Here is a 17821-nt window from a genome sequence, read left to right as displayed (position 1 = left end):
GTTATTGAATGTGGATGAAAACTACACATTCAGTAGTAATAATATTTATTCTTAACTTGAAAAATCAATAAGTTTACTCAAGTAACTGAAAAAGGATTCAACATTGTTGGTAAGCTTAGTACTTTAAGTAACCTCTCATGGTTTTTTTTGCTATATTTTATCATATAGTGAAAGCAAGCTTTTTAAAGTTCTAAAAAGCTTTAATAACAAATGATTTCAGGTATTTACAGGTATTTTTTTTTATATTGCAAACAAATATTATTTTCCTATTTGTTAAAAAAAAAAGGAAAATATTTTTCAAAGTATTGTGAATAACAATTTCATTTAGAATAAATAAATTCACCCTAAAGAATTTAAAATAAATCTTCTAAATACATAAAGTTTTTTATTCCATTTCTAAACCACTAACTCACAATTTTATGTTATACAGAATGAAATGTTGGAAACAGGTGAGCAGTATGCTTGCATGTTATACACTTGGCGCTGTCTATCAAGAGCAGTCCCTACTGTAAGTTCTATTGTAATTTTATAAATTGAGCTATATATTGCATGGTGTTAGTTTTTGATTTTAAATATCAAAACTAACACCATGCAATATATAGCTGTTGTTGTTAATTTATATTGTTAAAATATTGTTAATTCTGTTAAGAGCTTATTGTACCTGTTTTATAAAGTGTTCCAAACTTTAGGCTTTTTTTTTTTTTTTTGTACATATGTGACAATATATTTAAAATGTGATGCACAAAATTTAAATATTTGCAGAAGTTCTATAATCTGTATTTTTAGTAAGTCTCTGAAGATTTGCTTTCGCTGTAGCTCTTTATAATGTCTCCTATGCAATCAAATTGAGATTTACCTTGACTGAAAACAAAAAATGTCAATTGTACTTTCATACTAAATCTATACTGATACATGCATAAGTTTTTAAAGTTTTTTTAAGTTTTGTATCAGGCTGCACAACCATCTGAGATAATTCATAATATTTTGTACTTTATGGACCATATCATCATGTTTAATTTCATGAGAGATAATTCAAAAAGAGTTCTAGGTTAATAATTTATTCATTTCATAGTATATCATAACTGAATGCAATGTGCACTGAAGGCTATTCCAGTAAAATCTCTGGACTTAATCTTGGACTAAAAAGCTGTATTTCTCTGCAAAGTCAACAAGTAAAATAAAGGTTTGATTGTCAATGTTTGCTTTTCTATGTTGTAAAAGTATTGAGCTTGTGATTTTGAAATTTTGAAATCAGAAGTCAAATCTTGCAACAATTTACAAACAATGTCAGTCAAATCATTAATTTGAACTGTCATAGTTTTAAGGGAAGAGCACTCTGTGATACCAACTGTTTATAACTGATGTCTTGGTCATCCTTGTACTCAGAAACAATTTCTCAGTGTCAATATATCATACATTCCGCATAATCAATATAACGTACTTAAAGCTTCATTAAATCCTTTAAGATTTTGTGGGCAAAACATCAACACTTAACTTAATAGACCACAATTACTGTGGGTACCTGACTGTTTTGCAACAATATACCATTTTAGTTTATCAAAGCAAAATTTTAAAAACCTGATTTTTGTGATAAGATGTTTTAATTTAAACGATTCAAAAGGTCTTTAAGGTTACATAGGATAGATGAGTATTCTTTGCAATACTAACAGTCTTTTATACTAGGCATTATTCTCTCTTGTATTTATTCTTGTTGAAAAACTGATAAACTGACTCTAATGCTTTTCCACATTCATTTTTTAAAACTCAAAGTAATACTTGTTCTTTAAAAACTTGTATTAGTTGCAATTGTTGTGTTTTGTTATCTCAAAAACTTCATGTTTATACTGCATGAAGCAGGTGTTCAAGTAAGGAAATGGATAGTTTCAGTTAGGCTACTACTAGTTTCTTTTTTTTCTGTGCTAAGCTGGATCATTTGTCAAAACTATTTGAGTTATCAGTTATTTCTTTCTGTAACTCTGTGAAGCTGTAAACCTGTGAAGTATTCTATCGGAGTTGAATTAACAGCTGTCATTTTCCGTTCCAAGTCTTCATGTCATTTCTAGGCTATTCATTTTCAGTTTTTTTTTAGGCTGTTCATTTTCAGTTTTATTAGAAATTGGATATTTGAAATGTGTTAATTTCTTCTTTAAGTTAATAATTTGCAATATTTCTTTCAAGCATATTATGTAACGTTTTTCACTGGTTACTACAAATATGTTGTTTAATTTTTATTTAACTGCTTGTGTCAGTGTAATATACCATGTACTTTAAATTAAGCAAGTTTTGTTTTAAAATTAAAAAAAAAGCAAAATTAACTACTTACAGTTTATTTTTAGTTGAAGTTTTTTTTTATATAGTTTACGTTAGATGGTTGTGTAAATATAAGTAGTCTGACTAATGCTGAAGAAAAAATTATTATTTTTTTTCTTATCTACTCTTAAAATTTAATGAAAAAATATATTTAACTGTTTATAACTTTTTTTTGAAATTTTATTTTTTACTTTAAACACTCCATTATTTAGATTTCAGTTATAAATAACCTTGCTGAAAAGTAGTACTTAAAGTTGATTATTACCACTTCTTTGGAAAGTGTTATGCAAATTTGCTTAGTCATGAAAAATTCTATTTTGCTAATAACATAAAAAATTTAGATTTTAAAGATTTTTGAGTATAAAAAATGAATCTCCAATGAAAAATTTGTTTTATTTTTTTGAATGTTAAATCTACAGATTTTATCAAATTAATTTTGTTACCATATAAATTGGCTTTAAAAATGGCAGTATTTAAAATTTGAATATTTTAAGAACTGCTTAGAATTGGGTGCCCGAATTTCTCCAAGAAAATCATTTATATGACTTCTGTATTAACTGCACTAAGTTTCAACAAAATCACAGTTATGGTCAAAAAAGTTTGACAAATTGCTGAGTTAAAATCGAATTGCTATTATTGCATTTATTATATAAAAAAATTCTAAACAATGTCATAAATATTCTCTTGTTTTTTAAGGCAAAAAATGATGAGCAATCAAATAGAACAGAAATGTATCAAGCCACATTGGATGTTATGAAACCTCATATCCAGAAGTTGAAAGATTTTATGTATTTCCATGAATCTGCAATAAATACTTTTTGCTCAGAAATTAAAAAACTATGTCACCCTGAAAGAAAGAAAGATTTTATATCAGAAACCCATTTATTAGCACTCGGAAAGTGTATTAATATGTTTGCAGTGCTGGGATCACTGAAAAATATGAAAGCATGTTTGAACAATGATTTTGCTTTTTATAAAAGGTAATTTATCGCTTAAATTAATCAAGTTTTACCAAATAATTTTGGTGTTCTAATTTTTATTATATATTAACAGTAAATAATAGTTAAATATTGTTTTGCCAAAGGCTATGATATCCAAGCTAAGCAATTAAAAATAAAGCTGCTAAAGACGTAAATATATAAAGAAATAAAGATGGTAAAATTTCTTTGTTCAAGTAATTAGAAACTATGATTAACTAACTGTTGCTTAAATACAATAGTTTCTCTCTCTCTCTCTTTTTTTTTTTTTTTTAAAAAAAAAAGAATCTACAACTCTTGAACTCTCCTTTTAGAAAATTAAAATAACTGATAATGGCGGTTTACATAATTTTAAAATAACTGTTAAAAAGACAATTAGAAAACAACTGGCTGTTTAGATGCATTAAAAATAAGGAAAATAGCTGATAGCAATAATGTAATCATTGATGACTTTAACTCATCTAATTAAAGCAAATCTTTTGTTATGAATTTACTTTGATAATTTAGAGCTGAGACGTTCCTTAAGCAAACTACAAATGATGCACGTGCACTACAAGAGTCACAAAACCTCACCATGTTTCTCGCAACCCATGATATAATTACTACAAAATTAAAGGCAGGTCTAGAAGATATAGAAGGAAGTGATGATGTTTTAGCAGATATTATTCAACAAGCATGCTATTTCTTTGAATTTAGGATGTATGTTTTACCAAAAGAAAAACATCTCTTACTGAAGGTATATTAAAAACAGAACAAAGAGTTTACAGAGTTTGAAATAATATACTTTTTTTTTCTAAAAGTTTTAGTAAAAGGGATTGTAATTGCAACCCATTTTTTTACCTTAATGCACTTATCAAATATACACCAAAGCTCATATATTGTTGCATATTATAAAAGAAACAATACCATAATCATATATAGTAGAGCATTTTTTCTTGGTTTTTTGTTTATAAGCAAGCCCATATTTTTTTTTAGGTTATAGGATTCACCTTGTTCTTATTAGATGGCAAAAATGCTAATGTTAACAAACTTGATCAAAAACGCAAGATCAGCATAACTAAAATTGATAAGTTTTTCAAGGTATTTTTCTATCATTTTAAAGGTAAATCTTCAAAACAAGATCTTAAAAGAATAGTTTACTTACATTATTGCAAGTTTTATTTTCAAACATGTACATAAACTCCATTTCTAGCAACTACCTGTTGTTCCACTCTATGGAGATATGCAAATCTCACTTATTTCTTATGTAAAAAACTGTCCACACTTTGATGCATCCAAGTGGAGTTGTGCCTCTGAAAATGCAGAGGAAAAAATTGGCATGACACAATACAACTTAACAGGGAAAATTGATTTGATCCATGATGAGCATATCAAGTTTATGTCAGAGTTATCAAGAGTAAATAATGAGGTGAAGATGTTGTATTTTTTTTTTTTTGTTAGAATTGGTAAATGTTTTAAATTAGTGCATTTAAGAAAAAAGAATTACACAGGAGTATCATTTGTTGTATACATACATATATACATACATACATACATACATACATACATACATACATACATACATACATACATACATACATACATACATACATACATACATACATACATATGCATACATTTGTATGTGTATATATATATATACATATATATATGTATATATATATATATATATATATATATATATATATATATATATATATATATATATATATATATATATATATATATATATATATATATATATATATATATATATATATATATATATATATATATATATATATATATATGATAATTAAAGAATTTTTCATGTTTTTTTTATTTTTTTTTATTAAAAAAAAAAATGTTTGCACATTCGAATATTTTCAGAGTTTTTTTTATTTCAGTTTAATAATACAAAAGTGAAGAAGACTCTTTCAGCTGAAGATTGTCGCAGTCTTAGTGACTTAGCTTTGCGAGGTTTAAGATTGATATCTAGTTGGAATGCGCAAGTCATGGAGTTGGTAGGAAAATGAATATTTGTAAATATTTTTATTACATATAGTTTGCTTAATTTATATGTTCCATATATTTATATTTATTTTGATATAAGTAATCTTTTTTTAGTTTTACTGGAAACTTCTGCATCTTACTGATAAATATTCCAACCCACAGTGTCCTGAAAGTGCAGAAGAGTATGAAAGAGTATGTAATTTTCTTAAATTTACAAATAATTAATTTTGCAGACAAAAAAATTTGAACCAATTTTGGTTATAAAAAACATAACTATTGAGCATTTATTTTTAAAATTTTAAAAGTTGTCTGTCAAAGTTTTATTGAAAAATTGTCTAGATTAGTGGATAACACAGAAGTTGTTATCGTGGTAATAGGGATTGAACTGGAGGTAAACCAAAAGAGGTAAAAAAAAAGTTATGGCACAGGAAGTAAAAGAACAATAAGTAACATAGCCAGTGCTTTGGCTGTCCATTGACAAAATAACTTTCACAGTGTACATTGACAAAATAATCATTGTGTTTTGTGCTTTACTTGTGCTGTAATTTTAAATTGGAATTTCAAATGATGCCAGGCTGAAAGGTGCTTAAAATAATGCCGCCGCTTTGTTCAGATTATGAAATTTAAATTTCCTAAATATACCATAGAAGAACATAACTTTGTGGTTTCTCAGAAACCTGCTCTGGCAGATTGTTGTATTTAATTTTTACATATATTAGACTTAACCAAGTGCATCTGAAAATCACTATAATTTTGGCAAATTCTTTTTAAAAATTACCTGTAATTTTGTAAAAATGCAATTTAAATTTGAATGTTCCTTAAAACAAACCAGGATCTGAGATGTTCTGGAAATATTCAATTTAAGTTATCAAAAGTATTTTCATTAACAATTGCAACAGAAACAGTTACTGCTACAATATCACTTACTAATCTATATGTAATAAAGCAGGAATGAGAATTACCCTTTCAGCTGATATTTTGTAATTACTTTTTGTTTCAAATGATAGGCCACTCGATACAATTATGATAGCAATGAGAAGTTTGCTCTTGTACAGGTATCTTATTTTATGTTGCTTAGTTGGTGATAAGTATTTATCAACAACTCTTGAGTTAATATTTGTTGTTAAATTTGTTTCTAAAATCTTCAGGCATATTTTTTCTCTAGCAATTAACTTATTTTAATCAAATTTTAAAACATTTTCAGCACAGAAAAAGAGGTTAACCTCCTGCTATTCTTTTTTATTTCATTTTTGAATTGAAGTAAAAAAGAAGAGTATTTTCTGAATGTTTTAGTATTATTCTAAATCTTTAGTTTTTACTTTTGAGTTGTATAAAAACAAGTTTGATGCAATTGATAATCTAAACTTATATTTTTAACTTTGACTAAACTAACTATATTAGTTTAACCAAAAGTGTAGCACTTTTTTTTAATTTCAAAAAAAGGTTTTATGCATGTGCTGGGTTGAGTAGTAGGATCACATTTCTTTCCTTGTCATGAAAAACATTGACATTTCTGTCAAAATTTTTCAAGATGGCTTTTCAATTATGTATACTACTATAATGTATTTCAATAATTACATCATTGAAATACATTATAGTAAATAAGTAAAAATACTTGATAATAGTTAAAAGTTATTAAAAGCACGAGATACAGTCTTTAAAAAAGTATTGTTCAGTCTAAAGCAGCCTTCCCCAAGGGCATAATTAATTATAGTAGTATTCAAGATTAAAATTCAGTTATTTGTTGTTTATGTATAATAGTACTCAGCATTAAAACATAAAATATGTATATAATTTATATTAATTTAATTTACTTTTTTTACATTAGACGACATTATTTTGTAAGTAATTTTTTTGATAAAATTGTATGAAGATTTTTTTATTCTTTATTTGCTGCAAGTAAATTTATTTTCGACTTTCTTCATTTTAACCATGTTTGCAGAGATTTGTTTGATTACCTTTGTCACCATTGAAGTTGATTTCAAATTTCAAGACATTTGAATTTTTATATACACCTCATAAATATCCTATTACCAACATACAATAACCGCCCAGTTACCATGTGATAGCTTTCTAAATATAAAGCATACGATAATCTTCTAAATATAAAAATTCAAAAGTAAATTTAGAAAAGGAGAATGAAAGACTTTTTTTAAGTAATTAGTAATGATAAATTTAAAAATGCAACACGTTACAGTATTGTATAATAGTACTCAGCATTAAAACAATCATTGGTGTGTTAATTTTTTTTTGTTTTTTTTAAAAGGTTGTTTTTGTTTAATGAGTTTATTATTCTCTATTTTTTTCATTCAGTTTTCATTCTTAGGCAATTAGTATGATTAAAGGTCTCTCAGGGTTGATGTTGCGACTTGAAAATGTTTTTTCAAGTGCAATTCGTTACTTTATTCATGCTGAGTTGCAAGAATTTGTACAAAGTACCATGCGTGAACCGTTGCGTAAGGCTGCAAAAAGTTCAAAGAAAACATTGTTAAAGACGTGAGTATTTCAAAATGCTATCTAAATTTTTTTAGTTCTTGTTAATACAGAATATATGGATCAAAATAAAAATCACATATTTTTCAATAGTTTTACTCTACAAATGATTGAAGAGCATTAAACTATGAAAACTGATGCCATTAAATGTTGAATTTTTACAAAATCCATTTTTAGAAGGTTTTGATATTAACAAAAAATTTCAATTTTCTGTTTGTTTTTTATGTAAATTTATGTACAAAAATTTATATAATTAGATTAGCACTAGAATTAATTTATTAAACTGTGTCCAAAAAACCGCTGTAATTATGTTTGTATTATGTTTGTATATATGTATTACAATATATATTATGTTTTTCTTTTAAAGGTATAACATTATTTTAAAAAATTTTTTATAATAAAATGTAATATATACTTTTTTGACTTTATTGTGATCATGGTAACCATGATCACACTAAAGTCAGGTAATACCTTGTACAATTTTATATATTCTCTATATAATTTTTTTTTGAAAAAATTTACATTTAAATTTGTTTATAAGATTTTAAACTGTGAAATCCCATTACTGCTTAAAACTAGTGTTTACATTAATTGACTCTGCAGACAGCAACAAATTTTTGTGACATGCCTAAAAGTAATAGTACAATAAAACTTATGCATTTTTTCCTTTAAGATTTTTTTAATTTGCAGTTGTTTTTTAGAGTAATGATGGCAATACGTGAGACCGTTATTGATCTGTCAAAATCAGCTATTGAAGATCCTGCAGTAAGAGGAGAAAAAGACCCTAAAAGTGGATTTCGGATTGATATTCCATTTCGATCAGTAGGACCATCCTCAACACAGGTTTTTGTTGTTGTTGTTGTTTTTTCAATATTTCTAAACCATCAATTGTATTATGTCATGAAATATGGTTCTAAAAATTATTTCACTAATTTTAATTATGCTTGCCAGTAGAAGTTTCTTGCATGTCAGTTCAGTTGAGTACATATCATTTTGATAATCTCATGTTATAATTGTATATTGTTTAAGTGGTTCAGAATTCCATTTCTTTAATCGTTTTAGATATTTCACAATACAAGAATTTATGAATAATCCATAATCATAAATCTAACTTTTCTGTTATCTATTGCAAATCTTTTATAAAACTCTTTATAAAAGATTCGCAATTTTTTTATCTCTTTTCTGTATAAAGCTACTGTCATCGATTTTAACTTATTGCATATACACCTGTGTTCAAAATGTAAACATTTTAAAACAAAATCACAAATAAAGTTTATATACAATGATTACAGAAAAAGTTTATGATTTCTCACCTTATCATTTTGTTTCAACGCTTCAAGACATGGAGCAGAGTTCCTATTTGATTAAATCTATTAAACTTATTTTTCAAGAAAAAAAAAAAAAAAATTACGTATGAGTATAAAGTTTTTTTTTATAAATTTTGATGTTATTTTTGTAAAAATTTCATAAGCTCATGTTATAATTATTTATTATTCTTTATAATTATGTTATAATTATATATTGTTTTTGATAAAAGTAACATTAAAAATTATAAAAAATTGATGTGTTCAAAAACAGTATTATAATATGCAATCAATAATTATTGGTTTATCTCTTAAAATTTATAATTTATAGTCAAACTAAAAAATCACACATTCATGTTAATTTTTTGTTTTGATGTCAAACTCAATTTTTTAATGTTTGTTTGGGTTATTGTCATGTATGAGCAACCATTTTACTGTGTTTTACAGTCTTTGATGTGTATCTGGAGTTATGTGATTTATTAAATGACCTTCATTTTTTTTTTTGGCTCAAAGAGAACAATTTTGGATTCATCAGTTCATAAAATATTATTCCATTTGACCAATGGTATTCTTTTAAGTAAACACGAAATATGAATACCCATATAAATACAAGAAGAAATACATACACACACAAAAGTTTAGCATTTTCAAAGCTTTGCTTTACAAAAAGGCTAACTTTTTTAAAGAGTTTTTCATCTTTTGAAAAAGTTTGTCTTAAATTTTTTGGATTTTTGAGTATATTTCGACATACAATGATAAAATAAAATATTCCAGAAAAGAAATTGCGATACTTTGCAAACCTTATGTTATGTTGTTTCAACCTTTCAAGATACTATGCAGAATTGTTATTTGATTAAAACCTTTAGACTTAGTTTTATAAGTTTTAAATAACAAATTCATACATAATGAAAATAAACTTGGCTCAGCAAACGATTTGCTGTTGTGAACACATAAAGTGTTCTATTTTGAAAAACTTCAGAAAATTTGATTTATCTTAAAGACTGATATAGAATTTTGTAATTACTTGGTATTATTAATTGAAAATCTAAAAACCTAATGCTAATGCTTATTATGTATGATTGAAAAAGTTGATTTTTTTTTCCTAATTAACAAATTTATTATAAATTAGTTATAAAACAGTTAAAAGTTTTTTCTGACTAGCAGGTAATAAAAGAGTTTTCAAAAAGCTAAACTTTCTTCAAAAGACAAGATACAAGTCAGACTTTTTGAAAGATGGAGTTTCAAAGTAGCTTGGTTTTATTAAATTTTTTTTTTTTTAAATTTAGGCTATTGAAAAAGTCCAACTTTTTGAAAGGTGGAGCTCCAATTAAGCATGGATTTTTAAAAAAGAAAAACATTTGGAATTTTGAACTTTTTGAAAGTCAAAAATTTAAAAAAGTTCAACTTTTTCCTAAAATCTTAAGTTGAAATTTAGAAAAAGTTAAATTCCTTAAAAATCCATAAAAAGTTGTCAAAGCTGCAAAGTAATTTTTACTTTTCCAACTCTGGCAAGAGTTTTTAAAAAATATCTGACGAAAATTAAAAAATGATTGATTAGTGAAATCCTCATTTATTGGAACTTCAAAATAAAGTCAATGTTCCTGTTAAAGGATTTAAAACTGATAATCCTGCTGTCATCACTCACCAAGTATACAGCAATTATTTAATCATTTATTTAATCATGCTGCCATTATTTTTATCAAACTGTTGATACAATTGTGATAAAAAAAAAAAGAAGAAAAAATGATGAAATGATGAATAAATAAGGATGAAAAAGTACTACTATATATAATTACAAACTCTTTTCAATGCTAGACAAAACATATTGTTTCTCTAAACTCATTGAAGCAAGCACCAAATTTATAAAGATGTCATACACCTAACAGCACCATGGTTAGTAAAAACAAGAAAATCACTTCTGCAGTCAGAGAATTGAGTTAGTATTTTAAAGACTTTTAATAGTTTTAATTTACAGTTATATAACCTAGATACAGGTTATAATTATGTAATTTGTATCAGAAATGGTCCAAGATAATTATGATTTTAAAAAAATTTAAAAACCAGTGAAATCTCTTAAAACTCAAGTAAATTTATGAAAATGTTTTTTAAGAATTCAAAACACTAAAAAGTTCCTATTTGGTGTGATTCTCAAAAATGTGATTAAAACCTGAGCAGTTCTAAGAAGCTTTCTGGGCTGTAAATTTTCTGGTCTGTTGAAAAATCAACAAAAAGACATGTTGTATCATAAGAATAAAAATGATTAAGTTCTCCAAAATTGTAAAACAAGTTTTAATTTTTATTAAAAAGAAAAGAAGCAAGAATTCCTGATAAAAGCACTAAGTTGTCAGTCAATGATTTTTTACATTTTTAATGACCATAAAATAACTTTAAATTAACTACTCTAGAATTATTAATGATTATTTTACATAATTAAGTTATTACTGATTATTTCATATATTTAGGTTATTACTAATTATTTCATATAATTAGGTTATTACTAATTATTTCATATAAGTTAAAAAATTTTCTTTCAAATTAGAAATTAGTTAATTTAAATGAGTCTCTGTCATCATTGTGATATGATTACTTTATAAAGTATCTTTTTTTAGCTTTACATGCTCAGGACGATGCTTGAATCACTCAGCTCAGATAAAGCAGGTAGAGGAACAAAAAGTTTCAAAAAAGATCTTGATGGTTCAACACTAACTTCTATTGAAGCATTCCTGCGCAGCTCTTTCTTTTATCCTTATCTATTAAAATTTAGTCAATCTTTAAAAGAATGCTCTGATCTCTCTCAATTATGGTATAGAGAGTTCTTCCTAGAGCTAACAATGGGCAAGCGTATTCAAGTAAGGAGATTACAGTGCCTAATTTTTTTTTATTAAGTTTTTTTATTTTAGGCTCATAATCTACAAAATAGTTTTCTATTAATAGTTTCCAATTGAAATGTCAATGCCTTGGATTTTAACAGACCATATTTTACAAGCAAGTGATGCTGCAATGATGGAGTAAGAGCTTTCTGCTTGTATTTTTAAGTTGCAGTAAAATTTAGAGTGTCTGAGTATTAAATAGTTGAGAGCAAGCTGAGACGAATATTTAAGAAATATTAATGTTTAGATTTGTTTACGGAAATTTTTTTTTTTTGCATTACTCTTTAAAGGTATTATAAGTGTTGTTAAAAAAAAAAAAAATTAAAAGCTTTAAATATTTTTTTTTTCTTTAAAGCAAGTGTTTCTTTACAAACAAAAAATTATTGCTACTTGATTTTAAATCAAAAAACAATGTACAATATCAAGGATTATATGTTAATCTCAAAAAAAAAAAATTAATTTATAGGTATGTTCTTATACCGCTTGATTTGTACAATGACAGTGCTGATTGTGCACTAAATCGTTTTAAGAAGCAGTTTCTCTATGATGAAGTTGAAGCAGAGGTAAAAATAATTTGTAATATTTGTAAAATGAAAGGATATGAAAAGAAGTTCTATTTAAATTTTATTAATTTTTGAAATAATTCACAAAGTTCACCTTTAAAATCTTTATTTCCAGGTTAATTTATGTTTTGATCAATTTGTATTTCGCCTCAGTGAAGATATTTACTCCCATTACAAGCAGCTAGCATCAAGGTTTATTTTTTATTGATCAATTTTGAAACAAGCGATAAATAATTTGTTAGGTTTTTTTTTTTAAACTTTTATTTAGCAAGGTTAATCTTTTTAGCATTTGATATCTAAACTTGTTTTCGATATGTAATTAAATCTATATTATTTTCATAATTAAAGCAAAATTGTTTTTGATTTAGCATTTACTTAGATAAACGATTTCGCAGTGATCTTGAAAAAAGGTACATTGATGAAAAGCGACCTAAACCTGGAGATGATTTGATACCTTATCCACCTACAAATAGATATGTTACAATTTTGGCCCAGCGTCATGTGCAAGTATGCTTTCATTTTTAAAATTAAAATTTGCTGAGAATTGAGAAATGAGAAAAACATAGAGTAGTTGCAGAAATTTGACTTTCAATTTTTTTCTAAAAATGCTCAAAAAATTAAAGTAAAGAAATTTCAATCAAATCAAATAACAAAAGATTTTAATGACAAAAAAACTAACTGTTCTTGTTTTATTTCTCTGTTTATACTTGAAAGTTAAAAATTATAGCTTGTCAAAAATACAATCATAAAAAATGTATATAGTAAATTTTGAACAACTATATTAATATTTTTGGCATAAAAAAAAAAAAGATTTGATTATCTAAATAAATTTATTAATTTTATATTGGCATATGTATTTTTTGTTACCACAGGTTATGATATTTTTAGTTGCCAAAACAATGCAGTTTACAGAATAAATTTGGTTGTAATTTTGCAATTTGCTATGTGAATTTTGAGCACTTTTTAACAGGAATATTTTAAAATAAAGCATCAGTCTAAAATTTTGCTTTGTCTTAAATTAAAGCTATGTGTTTTTAGCTATTGAAAAAATAAAGAATTGTAAAAGAAATTTTTCATACTTTTTAAAATGCCATCAAAACAAGAAAAAGATTTCAAAAAAGTTTTGCACAAATTCATTCAAATCCAAGTGCTTCACATTCTTCTACGCAAAGACAACCAAAAAACCTTGATTAACAGTCCAATGTGTGATTTCTAGATTACGGGAGTCTGGAACTATTCAATTGAAGAAAGGTTCAGGAAGAAAAAATGGATTCCTCAATTAAAAGTTAGTTGAGAACTTAAAGCAATCATTCAAGCAAAATCCCAGCCAGAATTCTAGCTCAATGATATGGAACTTCAAGATCATTTGTGATGACAGTGCATTAGTTCTATAATTTGAAGTCTTTTAAAGTCATGAAACTACCTAAATGCAATGAGAAACAGAATTTAGCTACTAAAAAGCGTGCTAGAAAGTTATTTGATTTGGTGATGACAAATCAAATTGGCTGCCTTATCATTGGCAATGAAGCTTATGTCAAAACTGACTTAAAACAGATCCCAGTTTGCCAATTTTATATAAGCAATTTCTTGTTCACAAAAAGTTTAAGTTTCAAAAGTGTGACAAGTTCTGTAAAAAGTCCATGATATGGCAAATGATATGCAGTTGTGGCCATAAGTCAAAGGCATTTGTCACTTCTCAGACAGTGACCAAGGAACTTTATGACTCTAAGTGCTTGCAAAAACATCTGCTACCTTTTATCAAGTCTCATAAGGTCCCACCACCTTCTAGCCAGATCTCGCCTTATGTCATTACGCCAAACACACAATTGATTGCTAAAATGCCAAAGAATTAGTTTTTGTCCTGAAAGAGCTGAATTGTTCAAACTGCCCTCAATGGTGATTGATCAAGAATTTTTGGGTGATTATCAAGGGATACAAGTCTAAGAAGTCACAGGTAAGTAAAGCTGCTGACTCTATGTTGAAATCATGGGAGAAAGAATGTAAAAAAGTTCCAGAATCTGTTGTGCACAAAATGATGAGCAGAAGACAAAGATTCATGCATATCTCTGAGGAAACCTCCAATTGTAATTTTTTGTGTAGTTAATAAATGAGACACATAACTTTAAAATAAGACCGAAATCTTAGACTGATGTTTTGTTTTAAAAATTTCTTGGTAAAAAGTGATCAAATTTTATGTAAAAAGTCTTTATTTATTTCAAAAAATTTGTTAATGGCTCTAAAGTCAAAGCTTTTTCTGCACTTTTTTTGGCATGGTTAAGTGAGTTATTAATGCTGGCTTCAAAAGCAATAACAGCCTTTGATTGTGAAAGTGCATCATTTTCAACCAATTTCTTCAGTAACTTAGAAATTTGCATCTTATAATCATTACAAAAACATGCCTGTTCATTAAACATTTTCAAGCATTTTCACCATGCTGTCTTAATAGTCTTGAAAATACCCACATCAAATAGATGTAAAATACTGCCAAGGTGTATTGGGAAGCACACTAACTCTATTTCATTTGACAACTCAACAATTTTATGTGAAATATGGGAGTTGTGTCCATCAAAAATCAATAAGTGTTCTAAAAAAAAAAACCTTTTCAAGTTATTCAATAAACTATGCTGATTCCTTCCAGCCTGACAAAGAGTAGGCATGCCTAAGGCTGTATGGGCCAATGTTGCATCTAGTACAATATAAAGATGTGAATGTTTATAAAATATATTGAGACATATTAAACAAGGTATTGTGTTTTTGTGGATGAAGCCACTGTTTTGTGTTTTTAAAGACCACCCTCAGAGAAGATTTTCTGTTTTTGAGTTTGGTTTTGTCTACATTGAAAATGCTTTGAAGTTTATATAAAATTTTAAGACAATTAAAAAATTTTTTTCAATTAAATTGTCCACAATTGCAGCACTGCAGGAAATATGCTTGGTTAGCTGGAATAGTTGATCATTTAACTAAGTCTGAAATCCCAACATGCAATCATGATCAGATCTTTTTTTAAAAGAAATTTTGTTGACAAGTATGATCTAAGAAATCTGTGATAATCAAAATGATGGCCTGTAGAGTTGGTATTAACATGGTATTTATGATGGTGTGCTGTTCTTTTAAATGGTTCATCAGTGCTATATGGTTAATAACATATAGAAATGGTTTTTTAGTTTTTAATTTTTTCAAAAGCTCCTATATTAATCTTCATGGACTTGTGGAAACATGAAAATCCATATTTCCTTGAGTCTTTATTTCTTTTTTAATTTCATGCCATCTTCAAATCTTGTTATTTTTTACTTCTTTTTTTTTTTTACTTGAATTAGTTTATTATATTGATAGTTGGCGTAAAAGTAAGTAGTGTCAAAGTTACTCCAATGTCTAAGTTAACCATGTGTTACCTTAATCTATTATTTATGGCACCAACAGAAGATTCTAGCGCTATAAATTATTTTGTTTCTGTATGAAGATGTAACCATGAACTTTTAATATTTGTTTTTGGGATGAGTACAAAATACTTTTGTGTCACAAAATATTACATAACTATGTTATATTTCTAAAAAGAAAATTTTCTAATTCTTTTTTATTGAATTTTTTTAATGTCAAAGTTTGTCCTACACCAAAATTTTTTTGGTTTTAATTTAATCCAGTAAGCATAGGAGAAGCATTAAATCCCTCAGTGTCTGTTAAGTTTTTAGTGTTTGAATCATTTTTAATAAGATTTTTTCTCTTATATTACTGTTCCATCATAAGAAAAAAAACAGCAAACAAAGATAAAGCTTTTTTTCTTTTGAAATAATGACAGTTTTAGTGAAAACTTATACAGCCATCTTTTTAAAACTGTAGTTAGGGACTGAATGTTAGATTGGTATTAGTTTGTAGTTAGGTACTGAATGTTCTGATTGGTAATAGTTTGTAGTTAGGGACTGAATGTTAGATTGGTAATAGTTTGTAGTTAAGGACTGAATGTTCTGATTGGTAATAGTTTGTAGTTAGGGACTGAATGTTAGATTGGTAATAGTTTCTAGTTAGGGACTGAATGTTCTGATTGGTAATAGTTTGTAAGTTCTTTTACTGCAGTAAATATTTCCAAAAATTCTAAAGACTAAAGATGTGTTTTCAAAAAAAAAAAAGCAAAGGTTTCTTTTTAATGGAATAGCCACATTTGAAAAAATTTTAAATTGTATTTTTAAATTATTTAGCTTTTCTCAAAAGTAGTTAAAGAATTTTAAATGTTTTTTACAGCTTCTTGGCAGATCTGTTGATTTACATAAACTCTTAGAACAACGGCTGACAATATCATTGCGCAAGTCACTAGATGTTGCAATTTCAAGATTTGAAAGTAAACCATTGTGCTATATAATGGTAAATATCTTATTAACTTACAAAAAAGATTTTGGTATTTTTAAAAATTTTACACTGATCTTAAAAAATGTTTAAGCAATCATATTTTAAATTAAATTCTTTAGTTTAACATTTGATAGAAGTTCTTTTAAGTAATTTAAGTAAGCTTTTTTTTTTTTTTTTTTAGATTGCATTTTCCTTTCATTTAAACTTGAATGCTAAACTTGGTTTAACTTATTGAATTTGCTAAATTTAACTCATTTTTTTCAAATTTAAGAAAGTAGTAAACCTCAATACATCAAGATATACATTATCATTAATGCATATTCAAATAGCTAAGTAAAAAAAAAAAAGTTTTAAATTAAAAATCAGATAAGAGCTCAGTTTTAAAATTACCAAGTAAAAACCCAAAATTGATGATTAGCTTTTTATAATCATCTTGAAAGTGGTGCATATAGAATAGAGTTAAATAATTTATAATATAAAGCTTAACATTAAATGGTTAATGCATAAATATGTAAAAAAAGTATTATTCTTCTGTATTTTTATCACTTATTTATGAAGAAAGGAAAGCATGATTGAACTATTTATGAAAAAATATTTAATACTCAAAGTCATTCATAGATATTATTATTTCCTATATCCTTTCCTAACCAAATTAGTTAAAACAAGGAAATATCTTTACAATGTAAGCAAAACATCCCAAAACCATTGAAATTCCTCTATCTAATCAAAGGTGTTAAAATATTCTTCTCTTTGTACCTTATGTGTAAGTTTGAACTCAGTCCTCAACAATTTCCTCTAGTTTTCTATGAACCACTTTTTATTTTTATGTTGGCTGTAACAATGAAATGATCCTCAATGTATGGTTTTTATTTCAGTTGGCTATATTTTTTGTCTGGTAGCTCACCAGTTTCATTCTACAGAATTTAAGTGAAGACTTTGCAGTATCTATTAAAGAACAATTTTTTTTCAAG

General features: G+C 26.3%; 1 protein-coding gene across 1 annotated transcript in view; it reads left to right on the top strand.

Annotated features, from left to right (window-relative positions):
• Positions 1-17821, top strand: part of LOC145200102 (cytoplasmic FMR1-interacting protein 1 homolog) — a 28291-nt gene that overhangs the window by 541 nt on the left and 9929 nt on the right. The window contains exons 2-17 of the mRNA XM_090079322.1: positions 431-508; positions 3007-3290; positions 3795-4023; positions 4263-4367; positions 4480-4695; positions 5174-5290; positions 5394-5471; positions 6287-6334; positions 7606-7775; positions 8474-8615; positions 11686-11925; positions 12011-12084; positions 12413-12509; positions 12625-12701; positions 12878-13016; positions 16746-16865. Coding sequence (XP_089935448.1) covers positions 431-508; positions 3007-3290; positions 3795-4023; positions 4263-4367; positions 4480-4695; positions 5174-5290; positions 5394-5471; positions 6287-6334; positions 7606-7775; positions 8474-8615; positions 11686-11925; positions 12011-12084; positions 12413-12509; positions 12625-12701; positions 12878-13016; positions 16746-16865 — 2214 coding nt within the window. The remainder of the gene's footprint in view (positions 1-430; positions 509-3006; positions 3291-3794; positions 4024-4262; positions 4368-4479; positions 4696-5173; positions 5291-5393; positions 5472-6286; positions 6335-7605; positions 7776-8473; positions 8616-11685; positions 11926-12010; positions 12085-12412; positions 12510-12624; positions 12702-12877; positions 13017-16745; positions 16866-17821) is intronic.

This window comes from Hydra viridissima, unplaced genomic scaffold (genome assembly GCF_058129835.1).
Source record: "Hydra viridissima isolate aposymbiotic clone 2 unplaced genomic scaffold, HvirCarnegie_v1 scaffold_2, whole genome shotgun sequence".
Taxonomy (NCBI): domain Eukaryota; kingdom Metazoa; phylum Cnidaria; class Hydrozoa; order Anthoathecata; family Hydridae; genus Hydra; species Hydra viridissima.
This window is presented reverse-complemented; position numbering and strand designations above follow the sequence as displayed.